General features: G+C 41.0%; 1 protein-coding gene across 1 annotated transcript; it reads right to left on the bottom strand.

Annotated features, from left to right (window-relative positions):
- Nucleotides 1-1,016: 1,016 nt before the first annotated feature.
- On the bottom strand, nt 1,017-15,145 carry aprt (adenine phosphoribosyltransferase). Its single transcript, XM_052028101.1, has 5 exons — nt 14,960-15,145; nt 2,561-2,664; nt 1,690-1,823; nt 1,496-1,574; nt 1,017-1,207 (listed from the first exon to the last, which is right to left on the bottom strand). Exons 1-5 carry the CDS (start codon nt 15,046-15,048, stop codon nt 1,068-1,070), a joined length of 546 nt encoding a protein of 181 aa, XP_051884061.1. The 5' UTR covers nt 15,049-15,145; the 3' UTR covers nt 1,017-1,067.
- Nucleotides 15,146-18,461: the final 3,316 nt, after the last annotated feature.

Raw genomic sequence — 18,461 nt, 5'->3', positions numbered from 1 at the left:
AAATCAAAATATTGTTTAAACAGAAGCCAAGGTGCAGGGGATGATGAGTAAATAAGACTTTGCTGTTATCCCCAATTCACACAAAGCATTAGACAACCAAACTTTTGCAAAGGGTAAAATGATTGACCAGCATTAGAACACTCAGGTGGTAATGATGTGGATGAGCTGAAGCAATGATGGAGCTGGTGGTGGAAAATGGCATAGGCCCTACAGGCAATTCTCCAGCAACAAATGATTGAATAAGAATGGCACAGTTAAGACCAGACAACAGGAAAGAGGCATTGGAGGTATATGGTGTGCTGAACCTTGTCAAAGGCAAAGGGTAGATTGATATGAGATTACGGATTGCAGCAATAACTGGGGTACTAGACCATTCACTCACTCAAATTTAGAACTATCAGGTTCTAACATTCAGTTGAGAACTCCAACATTGTTTAATCTGGATCATGTTACCGTTTCAAAAGTAACTTCTAACCAATAATCTTTCATTCTTCATATACTCACAAACTACATAAAGCACTTCTAAATAAATTTCTATGTTTACCTTTTGTAATGTTACCTTAATGGACTATATTTGTGGGTCAAAAAAAAATCACATAGCACATGTGCAGTGAGGCCTTACACAAATGAGGCTTGCAAATCAAACTTGCGTTTATATTCATCAGGAGCCACATGACTATTATCCCATCTTTATGGTTAGTTTGGTATCTGACAGATCAAAACATACTGAGATCAGATAACTGAAAATTAGTTCTGAGGATTCGAGGTTCAGTCCTGCTTTAAAAAAAAACCCTTTTAAAAAGGGTTTCCCTTATGAAAGAATAGGAATTAACAGGACTAAAAGGATTAGAAGTATTAGAAAAGTCTCAAGTTCAAACTAGAGAGTTCTTAGCAAGTTCAGGAATTATACGGTGCTTCATTTGGTCTTAGCATTCCAGGTGTTATGAAATGAATTATTAAAAAACATCAACACTAACTCTTGACCACATTGTCCCTGATGATCAGAGGACCTGATGTCAATTAATGAATTACGTTTTTAATAAGGTAATTCAAGGCAGTTCTTACACTCAGAATTGCACTAGTGAATAGAGAGGCACACAATTCAGTTTCTCCAAACCATTCAGATCCTTAATTTCAATTACTACTAAGCACTCAAGAATATTAGCTCCCAATTTCTTCATCAGATCGCAGGCAGCTGCCAGTGTACCTGCACCAAAAGACAAAAAATCTAAGTCAATCATTTGATTTTATTAAAAACTTTATACCTACTCAAGAATTGAAAGTTTAAATATACAGCTTTCCATTAAATTGTTGTACTGTTCTTCGTAAACATAACATCTTAGAACTTGCTTGCTTAAGGGATGTTAAACTGTGCTGATGAAATTGCCAGACTTTGCAAAAACAAAAGCCTAAATGTTTAGATCCCCCAACACAACAAATGTGAAGTGAAAATTCATGCAACTGCAATACAGAAAGTTAACCATATATCTTGTACCTCCAGTCGCAAGTACATCATCAAGGATGACAACGTTCTGTTGTGGTTGCACATTATCAGCTTGTACTTCAATTTCATCCTTTTAAACAAAAAAAGAGAAACATTTCAGAATATGATAGCATTATGATACAGTTCCATATTATAAGATTACAAATATTTCCCCTTTAATTATAGAAAAAAACAAGAAAGATTACCTCTCCATATTCAAGGCGATATCTTATGGAAATAATTTTACCAGGAAGCTTTCCTTTCTTTCTAATTGGTACAAAGCCAATTCCAAGTCTTTGCGCCAGAGAAGGACCAAACAGAAACCCACGGGCATCCAAACCTGTGGGACACAAAAGCAAAGTTATTTCACAATGGAATAGAACAACATATAATCAATAGCAGCATTATTCTTAGTAAATCAGTACTCTTAAACATTCTGGTAATTTCAGTGAAGATGCTACTTTTTTTGAGAATGATGCTATGCTATACATTTACACCGCTTCATAAAAGATAAACTTGGAAGCAGGTTACAAATTAAAAATAGTTCTTCTATGTTTGGGGGCTTTTATTGTCATCTAATACTTCCTTTTAATAAATACACAATTTGCTTCTTCCTTCTCAAGGTTTAAGCTAGAGTAAACACATTTATTTGACCTATCACTTTTTGAAACTTTCCTCTCTAAAATTATAAAAGGAAGAATTTACTTTGTGTTATAAAAATCTCCCTCTTCATCCAAAGGCAAAAAACTTGTGCTATCGTGTGGTTGCGCAAATAGCAAAGGAGCTCTGGTACCCCATTCAAAAGGTTATTTTCAAAATGATTTAAAAAAAATATTAGAGAGTCATATCTGTGGTATCCTCGTCCTAATATTGAGCCTGCACGTTATGCCACTAATTAGAAAAGGGAGCCCTAGAAGTAACTCGCCCACTAGCCAGTGACTTTATCCACTATGTCAACAGAGTAACTCACCCAGCAGACGTGAATTAAATAGCCACATGTAAAGCACTGTAGCCTATGGAATCTGGTTTTAAGAGAAGACCGAAAGCCGAACCGCAGTCAAGAACAAGTACCCTTACCCACAATTAATTCAGTCTGGGGAAACTTCTTTCTCAAATGATCTTCAAACAGGTCAATAACTGCAGTAAAGGCTTTGGGATCTTTCAAAAGGGGGATGATGTCCCTGAAAAATAAAACAGGGGATAAGTTAAATGTAACAGCAGAAAATACTGGAATAATCTATCTTTTATGGAGTGCAAATGTATAGCATATCATTCTTAACACCAGTCAAGAGAATAAGACACCATATTGCTGGTGCGGATAAGGTTGCAGTTCTTCAGAAATGATTCTGAAAAGGGTGACACCAGTGATACCAACCCACTTGTTCTTGCACCAACAACCATTGGTTTACTGGGCATTTCCATAATTTTTTGTTCTCGTTCCAGCATCTGCAGACTTATTTTTGTATCAACTGTAAATGTGCACTTTGACCAGATTAAGCACTTACTGTACATTTGTAGATTCAAGGACCGCTGATAATAAAAATTGGTTGGAATGGACTTGATCACAGATAAATGGATTAATAATTAGACAATACTGCAAGAAGACTATATAGTGCAAAAAAAAAGTCTAATTAGGGATGCAGCCATGAATCTGACAAGTGCATTTCTTTCATCCAAATTATTTACATCATAGACTTATAAACAAATTTCAATTAAAAGAGCTATTTTCATAAATTCTAGTGGTGGGGTAGCTATGTAGTTTTACACTCAGTTTCTGAGACATTTCAGTAACTTTAAAAGCATGCAGCAACAGTTCAATATTACAATACATTAAAAGTGTCAATTTAATTTCCTTGCAATCATTTTACTTCCCAAACAAAACTAAAGATATTACAGATATAACTAATGCATTAATATCAGAGCAATTTTAAAAGCATTTTCTCTATTTTATTCTAATTACCAATCAAAAAATTCACCAAAGCTAGTCATGACCAAAGAATATTGTGGGTTCCATACTGGATTGCAATTTAAGATCCCTTATTCACTGGAAGTCTGGGTTTGTTGAAGTCTTGTAGTCACTTGCATCTGGAGGAAGAAGCACCTCCACAGCAAACAACAGTCACAGGAAGTTTCTCCGGAGCTTTATTTCTTAAAATCCATAGAAATTTTAGCATAGAAGTAAGTCAATTAGCCATCATTTCTAAAGTTGCTCACAATGAAGTTATCAAATCAGATTTCTCTCAAATTCCTGTGTTGTAGCAAGGGGGCCTTAGAGTCAGCTAAGTATGTGAACCTTACTAGTCAAGTGGGCCAGGAACCAATTGGGTACAGTAATAAAAGATGTAGTGGGAAACAGCAGAACAAAATATGAGGACCCAGGTGAATGATTTTATAAGGAATAAACTAGATTAGCAGGGACAATCATAAAGAGAGCAGTTTGCATCAGTCAAGTTGGCACGGGCATGATTCTTTTGTATTATAAGAGGAAAAAGGGGGACTTGCCAATGATCTGGGTATTGTTATTGCAACAGTCAATATTTCAGATATTAGAAATGCAGATACAAAAATGAGAATGATGGCAAAGCAAGTTAAAACATTATACTAGCTCTGAATGATAATGACAATACAAATGCAAAAGCTGGAATATAACCAAGGTAATAGAAGGATACACTAAAACAAAATAATTAAAAGGCAGAACAGAAAGAGTAATAGACACCGGAACAGGATGTCATGTGGGGTCATTGGAATTAGATTGTAGAGCAGTTGAAGGAGAAGTTGGAAGAGAGGGGAGTTTCTGAATTGGATCAAGAATGAGCAGCTATGGAGCTTAACCAATTGACAGATAATGACAACATTACAAAATGTATACTCAGGGAGACAGCTAAATTACAGTTTAATATAGGAAGTGCAGTTGTTTTAGGACTACTGATTATAGCCCTGATCAACAAGGTTATCAGATGGCAGGAACCCAAGTGATAGAGAAAATACAAAATAATTTGTAGCTTGGAAATCACAACAAACCCAACTATGCCATGGAGAAGATTAGATTGTCAATAGGCACAGATCTATCTATATCATGCTGAAGACTTTATGGGGATTTAAAAGGACCTTATAATATCAACTGTACCATTGAAGCCAGATCCATGTATAGTATCCTCTTGAGGTGGCAATATAAAGGACAAGGAACATGCAACTATGACATTAAATACATTACTATATGGAAAAATGATGCGCTCTGTTTTAAACACTATGGTTTTCAACAGCAAGTCAGAGCAAGATTTGGATAGAGGGAGCTGGTTGATATTTGCACTTGGTCAACCATGGTTATCAATGTTTCAGAAGCTATCATAAGTAAACTAAATCACTATTTTGAATCACAAGATATCTCTACAGAGTCTACTTGAACAGCCAACTGAAACCCAAGCGCAACTTCATCAAGTGCATAAAACTTTTGTTAACATTCTACAACAGGCTTAAGTTGAAAAAAAATAACAAAAAAAAACTCAGTGGGATGATTTATAAATCTGGGGCAGCAAAGTACAAATCTACCCACAGCTTCATATTGTGTCCAACATATTTACAATTATTTAATGCATTCATCATGATAGTCACATCAATCTTAATAAGTTATTTGAAATGCTTAATTTTATAATTGAAGACAAAACTTAAAGGTGATCATTTACTGAAGTTTGTATAATATGAAGATGGGATTATAGCAAAGGAACCTTTAGTTTGGGGCTTCAGTATCAATATATACGTGACGGGGCTGGGAACTAATTAGGTACAGGAATAAAAGATTATAGTGGGAAACATCAGAACAAAGTATGAAGGCTAGATTAAATGGATGCTAAAAGTTCCTAGAGAAGGTACAAGCAGAAATGTCAATATCAGTAGAAACCCAAGATTTGGTTAGACAGAGGCTTAACTATAAAATTAATTAAACATGACAAGAGAGATATAGGAGTATTGTCTCACAATTCAGACTTTGAAGGAGCTACCCAAGAAATTCACAAGAAAACAAAACAAGTTTAATAATGACCCTAATTAACACTGTACATGTGTGAGCACAGAACCTGCAAACATGATTGAACAAAGAACTAGAACAAAGGGTATACAAACAGGAATCTTGGTGGTTTGTTAGTGTGAACCTAGGATCAACGTGCAAAAGGAAGGACCCCCAAATTTGGAACTTAATGCAAGTTGCTAGCTCATTCTGATCAACTGATGCCAGTTTATTGAAATGGGTTGTAAGTGCCTGTCTGTTTGCTACTCTTTGAATAAATAATATCATCTACATCATTTTTCTGTTTTTCATTATTATTTAGAGACCAAAGTTCTGGTAACAGTGTATATCCAATTCCATCTCAAATGGTATGATTAACTCTTCAAAAATGGCTCATTTAATAAGATACAAGGTATTGAAGAGCATGTGGCAGCCAAAGCACAATAAACAAAGGTGACAAATGGATTTTTAAAACATTAGAAGGTTTCTCTGTAGCTGCGACACTTTACTCTGCATTCTGTACTACCTCAATGCACTGTGTAATGAATTGATCTGTATGAACGGTATGCAAGATAAGTTTTTCACTGTACTTTGGTACAAGTGACAATAATAAACCAATTCTAATTGTAGACAGCAATACCCTCTAGAGGGCAGTGTTAGGATGCTTGTTTTCCAAAATTTACTTACATCATACATCGGCTGCAGTGTGCACCATCGACAAAATGTACCGCAGTTACTTGTTCTGGCTTCTCCGACAGCACCACCAAATCCCTAATTATTATCACTAAGAACAAGAGCTGCAGGCACATTGGAGTAACGTTACTTGCAGGTTTCCCTCCCAAGTCACACTCCATCCTACTTGAAAGTATGTTGTCATTCCTTCACCCTCACTGGCTCCAAATATTGGAAATACCCCACCTAACAATACTGTGGGAATACCTTCAACAAAAGGTCCACGGGAATTTACCACAACCTTCTCAAGAGCAATTGAAGATGGGCAACAGCATGCTGTTCTTGCCAGCAACAACTACATTGTATAAATAAGGAAAAAGCTTCATAAGAACATAAGAAATAGGAGCAGGACTAGACCATCAGGTCCGTCGAGCCTGCTCCACCATTCAATAAGATCACGGCTGATCTGGCCATGGACTCAGATCCACCTTCCTGCCTTTTCCCCACAACCCTTAATTCCCCTACTATGCAAAAGTCTAACTGTGTCTTAAATATATTTAATGAGGTAGCCTCTACTGCTTCCCTGGGCAGAGAATTCCACAGATTCACTACTGTCTGGGAAAAGCAGTTTCTCTTCATCTCTGTCCTAAATCTATCCCCAAGAATCTTGAGGCCATGTCCCCTAGTTCAAGTCTCACCTACCAGTGGAAACAACCTTCCTGCCTCTATCTTATCTATCCCTTTCATAATTTTATATGTTTCTACAAGATCCCCTCTCATTCTTCTGAATTCTGGCGAGATTAGTCCCAGGCGACTCAACCTCTCAAGGATAATACCAGGGATGAGAGGCAGATGTTATTGAACAATGAACCCAGAAAATGTAAACACATAAGGCCAGGTTGGACTGATAGCTAGCTGTTGGTTTCATAGGGAACCACCAGCAACCTGCATTGCTTGCAGCAGCACACTCCAGGCTTCTGTGCCTGGGTAATATGGTCCAAGTATGAAATGAGTTGGAGATCAGAAGCTGAGAACACCTGATCTCATGCTGCAGACCTGAGGCAATGGTGGTTGCTGATCCTGCCAAGTTGATGGGTGAGATACACTTTGTATCTAGTCCTTGAACTTCAACCACAGCTCACTTATCCAGCATTCATTGAAGAGGCAAATAAAGCTAATTGGTTTGTTTCCCCATGTTAATGTTTTTTTAAAAAATTAATTTACATATATGCTTTTAAGTAAATTCAAAATAAATAATTTAAAAAATTATTTAAGTGTCTTTCGACTGCTTTCAAGTATTTCTGATCATCGGAGACATTTGGAGACAGTGGACAGCCACAAGGCCTCTATGATATTAGGAGCTGCACATACATCCTGTAGGGAGGTGAAAGCAAGTTGCAGAGCCAGATCAAACACAATGCGGCCCATTCTGCTGCCATGAGAATTTACAATGTTGAAAAACTGCCAGATTGTTGTACAAACTCAACACTGAAACACTCCCATGCCAAGCTACTAAACTGGTAAAACATGCCCCCATCCTCCCTCTTAGGAGAATTAAATTTTAAAGAAACAACTCAACTCAAAAAAGGGGGACAGACAGGAGATTCTGCGGCCGCCAAAGAGATGCCAGGATGGTGTGTTGCCTCCTGTGTGCTAGGGTCCTGGATGTCGCAGAACGGTTGCAGAATATTCTTAAGGGGGAGGGTGAGCAGCCAGAGGTCATGGTGCATATTGGTACCAATGACATAGGCAGGAGAGGGGTAGAGGTCCTGCACAATGAGAATAGGGAGTTAGGAAGGAGGCTGAAGAGCAGGACCTCCAAGGTAGTAATCTTTGGATTACTTCTGGTGCCACGAGCTAGTGAAGGAAAGAACAGGACGATAGCACAGACAAATGAGTGGCTGGGGAGATGGTGCAGTGGGCAGGGTTTCCAGTTCTTAGATCATTGGAGCCTTTTCTGGAGAAGGGGTGACCTGTACAAGAGGGACGGGTTGCACCTGAACTGGAAGGGAACCAATATCCTGGCAGGGAGGTTTGCTAATGCTCCTGGGGAAGATTTAAACTAGCTTCACAGGGGGATGGGAACCAGAACGACAGGTCAGTAAGTGAGGGAACAGGCAGGAGGGCTGATGTCAGAGAATGTAGTATTAGGCAGATTCCTAATAACAGATGTGATGGAACGAATGGTTTGAAGTGTTTCTACTTTAATGCTCGGAGTATTATGAGCAAGAGTGATGAACTCAGAGCATGGATCAGTACATGGAACTATTACATTGTGGCCATTACAGAGACTTAGTTGAGGGAGGGACAGGAATAGGTGATTGATGTACCAGGGTTTCAAAGTTTTAGAAAGAATAGAGAGGGAGATAAAAGAGAGAGGAGTTGCAATACTAATATTACGAGGGAGAATCCAAGGAACTGTAGACCGGTGAGTCTCACGTCAGTTGTAGGGAAATTGCTGGAGAAAATTCTTAGAGATAGGATATACGAGCATCTGGAATCCAATGGCTTGATCAGGGAAAGCCAGTATGGCTTTGTGCGGGGCAACCTGTGTCTTAGTAACCTGGTTGAATTTTTTTGACAAGGTGACGAGAGAGATTGATGAAGACAGAGCCATGGATGTCATCTATATGGACTTCAGTAAGGCATTTGACAAGGTCCTACATCATCGGTTAATCAACAGACCACAGTCAGTGAGGATAGGCAGCAATACGTCCGGCACAATTATTCTCAACACTGGTGCCCTACAAGGCTGCATCCTCAGCCCTCTATCAACAAGTTTGCAGATGATACCACCGTTGTAGGCCGTATCTCAAATGGCGATGAGTTGGAGTACAGGAAGGAGATAGAGATCTTAGTGGAATGGTGTCATGACAACAACCTTTCCCTCAATGTCAACAAAACAAAAGAGCTGGTCATTGATTTCAGGAAAGAGGGCAGTGTAGATGCACCCATCTACATCAATGGTGCTGCGGTCGAAAGGGTTGAGAGCTTCAAGTTCCTGGGAGTGAACATCACCAACAGCCTGTCCTGGTCAAATCACGTAGATGCCATGGCCAAGAAAGCTCACCAGCACCTCTACTTCCTCAGGAGGCTAAAGAAATTTGGTTTGTCCCCTTTGACTCACACCAACTTTTATTGATGCACCATAGAAAGCCTATCTGGATGCAGCGTGGCTGGGCAACTGCTCTGCCCAGGACCGCAACAAACTGCAGAGAGTTGCGGACACGGCCCAGCACATCACAGACACCAGCCTCCCCTCCTTGATGAAGCAGCCAGCATAATCAAAGACCCCACCCACCTGGGTCATTCTTTCTTCTCTCCTCTTCCATCAGGTAGAAGATACAGGAGCCTGAGGGCACGTACCAACAGACTTAAGGATAGCTTCTACCCCACTGTGATAAGACTATTGAACACTTCCCTAATATGATGAGATGGACTATGACTTCACAATCTACCTTGTTGTGACCTTGCACCTTATTGCACTGCACTTTCTCTGTAGCTGTGACACTTTACTCTGTACTGTTACTGTTTTTACCTGTACTACATCAATGCACTCTGTACTAACCCAATGTAACTGCACTGTGTAATGAATTGACCTGTACGATTGGTACACAAGACAAGTTTTTCACTGTACCTCGGTACAAGTGATAATAATAAACCAATACTCAAGAAAGTTTGAATGCATGGGGTCAGTGGAGAATTGGCTGTGTGGATCCAGAACTGGCTTGCCCGTAGAAGACAGACGGTGGTGGTTGAAGGGACTTATTCAGGCTGGAGGCCTGCGAGTAGTGGTGTTCTGCAGGGATCTGTGCTGGGACCTCTGCTATTTGTGATGTACATAAATGACCTGAATGTTGATGGATCGGTTAGTAAGTTTGCAGACGATACCAACATTGGTGGAGTTGTGAATAGTGTAGAAGACTGGCGACCAATACAGCGTGATATAGATCAGTTGCAGATGTGGGCAGAGAAATGGCAGATGGAGTTTAACCCAGATAAATATGGGGTGTTGCACCTTGGTAGGACTAATGTCAAGAGGCAGTACACTCTAAAGGGCAAGACCCTTAACAGTGTTGAAGAGCAGAGACACCTTGGGGTGCAAGTCCATGACTCATTGTAAGTGGCTACACAGGTAGATAGGGTGGTTAAGAAGACTTATGGAATGCTTGCATTTATTAAATAAGGTACAGGCACTCCCCGACTTACGAACGCCCGACTTACGAACGCCCGTAAGTGGGCCCGGCCCCTGATCCCACCACAGCAGCGGTACACCTTCTTTAGCCCAACCCCGGGCCAAGTGCGTATGTGCGGCTGGGGCCATGTGCGGCTGCGATCCCTGGCCCAAGTGCGCATGCGCGGCCGCAATTCCTGGGCCAAGTGCGCATGCACTGTTCCGAGTTACATCCGGGTTATGAAGTCTCAAAAACAGAACTCGTTCGTAACGTGGGGACTTCCTGCATTGAGTCAAGAAGTTATGATACATCTCTACAGAACTCTGGTTAGGCTGCATTTAGAGTATTGCATGCATTTCTGGTCACCTCACAATAGGAAGGACATTGAGGCTTTAGAGAAGGTGCAGAGGAGGTTTACTTGGATGCTGCCTGGATTAAAGGGCATGTGCTATCAGGAGAGGCTGGACAAACTTGGGCACTTTTCTCTGGAGCAGCAGAGGCTGAGAGGTGATCTGTTGGAAGTGTATAATGTTATGAGAGGCATAGATAGGATAGATAAGCAATATATTTTTCCCATTATTGAGTGATTGAATACCTGAGGGCATGCACTTAGGGTGAGAGGGGGTAGGTTCAGGACAGACGTGAGGGGGTACGTTTTTTCACTCAGAGAATGGTGGATGCCTGGAACATGTTGCCTGATAGGGTGGCGGAGGCAAATTCATTGGGGGATTTTAAGAGGGGCTTGGATGGGCACATGAATGAGAGGAAAATGGAAGGATATGGACAATCTGTAGGTAGGAGGGATTAGCTATGTTGGCAAAACATTGTGGGCCGAAGGGCCTGTTCTGTTCTATGTTCTAATTCAATTTATATACAACTGAATATATCCTTAAGCGCCAAATCATTTCAAACAATTCACCCACCATTCTTACATAAAGTGCACCAATGAAACCAATTTACTTAATGAATTTAGTTTAGCTACTATTAGCTATTTAACTACAAAAGGCATACTAATATTTAAATGGAGAAAGATTGCAGATGGACGAGGTACAGAGAGATTTAGGTGTTCTTGTCCATGAATCACAAAAGGTTAGTAGGCAGGTGCAGCAAGTGTTTGGGAAGTTAAATGGCAAATTGTCCTTTATTGCAAGAGGGTTTGAGTTTAGAACCAAGGAAGAATTATTACAAATTGTACTGGATATTGACAAGACCATATCTGTATTTAAATTGTGTGGTTAGAATTTGATCAGTGACAACAAATAAGAACAGAAAATTCCTATTTTCTGATCACTGTTTTAACCACACACTTTAAATATAGGTATTGTCTCCTCAATATCCTGTAAAATTGTAATAATTCTTCATTATTTCCAAATTCCAACCTCTCGTACACCTGGAGTACTGTGCAGTTTTGGTCCTCTCGTTTAAGGAAAGATATACTGACACTGGGGGCAATCCAAAAGAGAGTCACCAGACTAATTCCTGGGATGAGAAAATTGTCCTACCATGAGCAGTTAAAGAAATTATTTCCATATTCTTGAGCTCAGAAGAATAAGGAGTGATTGTAATAAAACATGCAAGCTCCCAAGGGGGCATGGCAGGATACATGTTGATATGTTTATTTTAGTGCAGAGTCTAAAATGAAAGGACATTATGACAAGATTGTGGGGGCGGGGGGGGTCATCATTTAAAACTGAGGTACGAAGGAACAACTCCTCAGAGATGGTGAAGAATCTCTGAAATTCTTAACCCAGGGTAGTTAAAGATGAAGTAGATAAACTTCTTTTTTGTAGGGATCATGGAATTGAGTATTATGGGGGAATGACACAAAAGAGATGAAGACTGGAACAGATCAGCCATAATCATAGCCAATGCGAGGCAGGCTTCTGGGGTCAAATGGTCTCCTCCTACTCCTATTTTCTGTTCTTAGTTTGTTGTCACTGATCACCATTTTAACCACACATTTTAAATACAGTCAATGGTTTGCTCATTAGAGTAATGTCCAATTTTTGGTCTGATGATCCAACAGGTTCATAACTATTTTAACAATATTACTGAAGTCCATTCCAGCAAGCAACTTACTGGTAAACCTAACAGATTAGTTTAATGGACTAAAACCAGAAAATACCAGAATCACTCAGCAAGCCAGGCAGCATCTGTGGAAAGGGAAACAGATTTAATATTTCAGGTTGAAGACACTCCACCAGAACAGGCTGTTTATATTTGAGATTTCCAACATCTGCAGTTTTTTTGTTGTCATTTACTGGTCTCTTGGACTCACTGGTAAGACCATTAACTGGATGCTCTGCTACAGATGATTTAGTCACAGAGATCTGTGAGAAACTGTGTTGTTTGGATTTTCAGGAAAGCCTCAAGTAGTGTTGGAGAAATGCAAAAATTGGAAGAAAATTTGTTTTATGGATGGGATACAACACACAATAGGAAAAAACAAAAGTGTGAGAAAATAAGGAAAATGGAAGGCAGAATGAGGAACAACATTCCAGCAAATTTTATTATTTATTGTCAGTGAGTCTGTGGCACTCTGAGCTTGAATTATGAAGATAGAAATAAAACATTTCTGGATTCCACACTATGATTTTGAACTAAGCCTTCTAAAGTCAGATCTAGATAGAATCAGTCATTGATTTCCAAAATGTCAAAATATTGATGAGCATGATCTAAAAAGCTTACACACTTTGTGAAGTATTCTGTTATTGTGAAGATGTTATGTATTTTGGGATATCATGAAATTGTGTAAAAGAACATGTTACTTACTGACATTATCCAAAGATCCATTTTCATTAAAGCAAAAATTATGTACTTTGCACTGCAAGGCATGAATTTATGAAAAGCTCACTGCTGTTAATGTTGCACAAGAACAAACAAACATTTTTCAATGGCAACAAGTCTAACTATTTAGGTAGGTTTTCTCAATTCGCAATCGAAATTTCATTCACAATAATCGAGAAAAGATTTTGGAAAACAGATCAGAAGAGGACTGTTACGACTGATATCTAAACTCGAAACTGCATAACCTTCAGGGCAATGCGACTGAAGTATTTAAAAATAACAAAGAGACAAAAATGTTCTTACTTTTGACAGATTGTTTCAATTAAACAGCTTCGTCAAAGAGCCATGCATATAAATTATACAAACACAAGTGGACTGTGGGTTGGAAATGATAACTGCATTCAGGATCAAAAATCTAGTTCATATTTTCCTCTGCCATTATTTTGAACAATAACAACTTTTATTGATGCAGCAATTTTTAAACATTGCAAAACATCAAGATGCTTGACAGGTGTGAAGAAAATTTGACAGCCATATTAGGGCAAATGAGCAAAGAGACAGGTTGTAAGGAATGTCACAAGAGAAATACAGAGACACAAAAAATCCTGCAGATACTGGAATCTGGAGCAAGACAAAAAATGCTGGAGGAACTCAGCAGGTCAGGCAGCATCCATGGAGGGAAATAAACAGTCGACGTTTCGGGCCGAGACCCCTCATCAGGACTGGAAAGGAAGAGGACAGAAGCCAGAAGAAAAAGGTGGCGGGGGGGGGGGGGGGGGGGGGGAGCACACGCAGGCAGTAGATCGGTGAGATCAGGTGATAGGCGAGTCCAGGTGAGATGAGCGACGAGTTGTAGGGAGATATTTCCAGAGCTGATAGTCTCAGCCACAGAAGTAGGATTGTGCAGGAAATCAGATGGGCAATAAAGAGCAATACAGCAGCGAGCCAATAACCCTGGCTCGCAACTGAAACACGTCTAACTCTCCCAACAGGTCTGGGTAATTCCACTCCCCACCCAGTATTTCCCAAGATCGCTCACCAAGTTACTCCATCAAGTGTGAATGACCAGGTCAAGCTCAGAGTGACTCAGCTTGGTTACTAACACTGGCCATCTTTAATTCCGTTATTTTGCTCTGGAGAGAATTATAAAATTCACCATCAGTGTGCCAGTACATCCCTTGATCAATAACTTAAACCCAACATAAAATTTAGCAGCTGTAATCCCAGTCCTTTTACATGCTTCTGAGAATTAAACCACTCGCAACAGGCACCCCAAGGCACCACCAGCGCTGTCTCTGTAAAATTCTCTAAATCCACTGGCTTGACCCGAGCAAGGAATTTCAATGCACCCTTGGTGTATACGACAATAAACTATTCCGAATAAGAATCTGAGGATCCCGAGAATGGACGGCCTAATTACACTCAATCCCAACAACAGAATCCCGAAATAGACACGCTATTTCAAACCCTGTCGTGGAAATAAGTTACTGGACCGACAGAGCAAAACATTTCAAGATGTTTTCACACCCTCCTTTCAAAGTTCAGCCCCGCACTGCCTCGTGTGAATCCCTGGCCCACAAAGTGGAGGAGGAGCATTCTGGACGGCACTGAGAGCCTCAACAAAGAGCAACCAGGAAACGGAAGGTGCACACCACCCCACTGCCCCATCCATGGAGGGTCTGTGGTTCCCACACTGGCTTTGGCTTCACCGGTCAGCCCAGGACCCGCAAAACCCGAGCGGAAGCAACTCATCCTCACATCCCCAGCGACTGCCTGAGGAGGAGATCCCAGGCCTGCGGACACCAACACCCCGACCTCGCCCACCGGCGGGAGACTCACTTAAACAGGATGCCCTGCTTGGGGAAGTCGGGGAAGCTCCTGATACTGCAGCGTACCAGCCTCAACTTCTCCTCCTGCTCCGCACTCATCTTCCAGTCGCGGTAGCGTGTTCCTGCTCTCGTCAGTCAGGGGCGAGAGCCGAGCAGAGCGGGCACGTCACTCCCCCCGACAAGTCGTGCGCTGATTGGGCGATCGGCTCGCTACTTGAAGGGGAGGGGCGCCTGACCTTCTTTGGCGGGAGGGAAGTGGTAACGTGAGTAGGCGGGCGTTTGCAGAAGGTGGTGTCGGTGTTTTGATAAAGCAGGTTAGCCGTTCGAGAGTGCCACCTTCCACCAAGCGACCAGCACACCAGCTGCATGCAGAAATACTCGCGTTGATCTGACTTTGACGTACTTTACGTTGCAGACTGCCAACCACAGCATCAACAGAATGTAGATTAACAGAAACGCATCCCAAGGTGTTTCAGTGGGGCATTTTCAAACAAAGAATGACATCAAGCCATGTGAGTGGTAGGTGATCAAATGTTTGGTCAAAAAATAAGGTTTAAGGAGCGTTTTAATAGTGATAAAGGTAGAGTGAGAGAAGCTCAGGGGAGAGATTTCAGGAGTTCAGAATCTAGGCAACTAAAGGCACATTAAAATTTGAAGCATTTAAATTTGAAATTTGAGTCCAGAATTGAAGAAATGTAAATTCAAAGGTTTAATAATAAACCTTTTTATAATAATAAAACTCGGCTGGAAACCTGAAATAAAAACAGGTTGCTGGAAACCCCACAGCAGGTGAAACAGCAACCTGGGTGTAATTAGGGCCTCAATGTCTATGTTGGCCTGGAGTAAGGCACTGACTTGGTATGCCTGTCCTGGTGGATGTGGAAGATTTTACAGGGACAATAGCAATGTTATTTTTCTAAATCTTTTAGGTGCTAGCTGCAGATAATTCATTACACAGGGGACATGGGAGGGTCAGGATCACTGCTACCTGGTAGCCCGTGAGCTTTGTGCTGTGTTTGAAGTCTTGAGCTTCAAATACTCATCCTTAGAATAGGCAGGGCTGAAACACTAAAGGTACTGGTGAATATCATCATCAATATCTTGGTATTGGTATTAGTACTGGTTTATTATTGTCACTTGTACCGAGATACAGTGAAAAACTTGTCTTGCATACCGATCGTACAGGTCAATTCATCACACAGTGCAGTTACATTGGGTTAGTACAGAGTGCATTGAGGTAGTACAGAGTGCAAAACAATCCATGTTTTTCAAGGATATTTATTGTTGGAGGGCAGTGTGGGCAGGTTGGTAGAGTACTTTTTGCTTTATGGCTGTTAAGAATATTTCATATACTTCCAAATCAGTCAATAACTTGGAGCCCAGCCTCTAACACACACATATGCTAGCATCAACTGCATGCTGAAGCTTGATGACTAAAGTTGGGGTAGCCTTAGTTCTGGTGTGGAGGTGATGTGGTTTGATGTTTTCCCATTTGTCCAATCGATTAGCTCAATTCATTCTTAATCAGTCCCATGCGATCGAAAAGGACTCCTTTCTACTCTTGTGGGTTTTGAAATGGTTAATTGGGCCAATGATCAGGTTACAGGAGATTGAGTACTGACTATTACAGAAACATGTTGAGAAAGGGACATCCACATGGCAACGGGAAATGATAACAGAGTTGGAAAATTCAGTGTTGTGCCTAGATGTTTTTCTAGATTATGTTGGGCGTCACTGTGGCAGTGGAGGAGGTTGAGACAGACAGGTCAGAATAGGAATGGGATGGAGTATTAAAGTGACGTCCACATGCCATTGAGATTTAAAGGGGCAGGGAACGATGGAGTGCAGCGGCTGAGGGTGACGACATGGGGCCATCAATGAGGCACTGAAGTAGGGGGCTGTGGTGAATGGTGTGTTGGGAGGTCATGAGAGTGTGGGCCTCTGAATACTAAGGTGTATGAAGTGATAAATGTTGACCAAAAGAATAAAGGCAGACAATGCAGGCTAAGTTGGCAAGGGTGGCACTGCTAATAGAGCCGCTGCCTCACAGCACAGGAGACCTGGGTTTGATCCCGACCTCTGGCACTATGAGTGTGTGTGTGTGTGTGTGGAGTTTGCACATTATCTCTGTGACCCAGTGGGTTTCCCCCAGGTGCTCCGGTTTCTTCCTGTGCCCCAATGACGTGCGGGCTGGTAGGTTAATTGGTTGCTGTAAGTTGCCACCAGAGTGTTGGTGAGTGGTGAATCTGTGCTGGAGTTGACAAGAATGTGGGAAGACTAAAATAATGGGATCAACGTAGCATTGGTGTAAGTGGGTGGTCGCTGGTCGGCATGGACCTGGTGGGCTGAATGGCCTGTTTCTGTGCTGTATCTCTCTGTGAACTGTGAACAACCAGAAGCTCAGGGTTGCTCTTGCAGACTGAGTGCAGTTGCTTTACAAAGTGATCACTCAATCTGTGTTTGGTTTCTCCAGTGTAGAGGAGTCTATATTCTGAAGACAGAATGTTGTACACTAGATTGGAATAATTGCAGTACTTTTGGTCTCTAAATGGTAGGAAGGGAAGAGGTAAAAGAATAGGGGTTCAACCTTCTGTGGTTGCTTGGGAAAGTGCCATATGATGAGGTGTAGTAGGAGGGGACATATGAGTGGACCAGAGAGTCACAAAGGGAAAGTACCTTTCAGCTACATAGGCTGAAAGGGGAAGAGAATATGTATCTGGTGGTGGAATCGTTGTAGCCTGCAGGACTCAATATTGAATTCTCCAATTTTAATAACACACTGTTTCTGTTTGTATGCATGAGACTAGCCACATTTGCCAACCATCCCATTTTATCTTTTTCGTTTTTGTATGGACTGGCCTGCTGTTCATGTCCCAGTAGGCCAGATTTTACAACATTCCATAGACTATACAACATTAGCAACGCATTACAAAAGACAAGCCTATTTTTGTTTTAACTGCCACTTTTTTCACCCTATCAAAGAAATTCCCTTTGTTCCGGCCATCACCCTCCCCTACCTTCTCTGCTACCAAGACTAACTTATTTCTCTCTTTCTCAGTCCTGATGAAGGATCCTGGACCTGAAACATTAACTGTTTCCCTTTCCTCAGAATTGCATTTTCTGTTTTTACTTCAAAAGTACATAATTGGCTGTAAATTCAAATTGAACTTTTTTCGTTGCTGTCCAGATCAAAGTCAAAGTCGAGTTTCTTGTGATATGCACAAGTACATGTATGCACAGGTGCAATGGAAAACTTCCTTGTAGCAGCATCATATAAGCAGTATTCACAAGAAAACCATAAATTATAAACAATTTTCACAACAAAGAACACAATTAGAAGAAAAACAGTCCATTTTAGTGCAAAGTGGTCCTAGTGTTGCTAAAATATAGTATTAGGGTTTTGCTAGATGGTTCAGGAACTGAATGGTTGAAGGGAAGTAGCTGTTCTTGAACCTGGTGGTGTGGGACTTCAGGCTTCTGTACCTCCTGCCCAATGGTAGCTGTGAAAAGAT

This window comes from Pristis pectinata, chromosome 13 (assembly GCF_009764475.1).
Source record: "Pristis pectinata isolate sPriPec2 chromosome 13, sPriPec2.1.pri, whole genome shotgun sequence".
Lineage (NCBI taxonomy): Eukaryota > Metazoa > Chordata > Chondrichthyes > Rhinopristiformes > Pristidae > Pristis > Pristis pectinata.
The sequence above is the reverse complement of the archived record's forward strand: the minus strand, read 5'-3'. Positions and strand labels throughout refer to the sequence as shown.

Excerpts from the sequence above, each read along its gene's own strand:
- aprt (XM_052028101.1), bottom strand. The coding sequence starts at position 15,048 with ATGAGTGCGGAGCAGGAGGAGAAGTTGAGGCTGGTACGCTGCAGTATC. Across the intron at positions 2,665-14,959 it reads AAGCAGGGCATCCTGTTTAA|GGACATCATCCCCCTTTTGA; the intron begins GTGAGTCTCCCG and ends TTTATTTTTCAG. Across the intron at positions 1,824-2,560 it reads CCAGACTGAATTAATTGTGG|GTTTGGATGCCCGTGGGTTT; the intron begins GTAAGGGTACTT and ends TGTGTCCCACAG.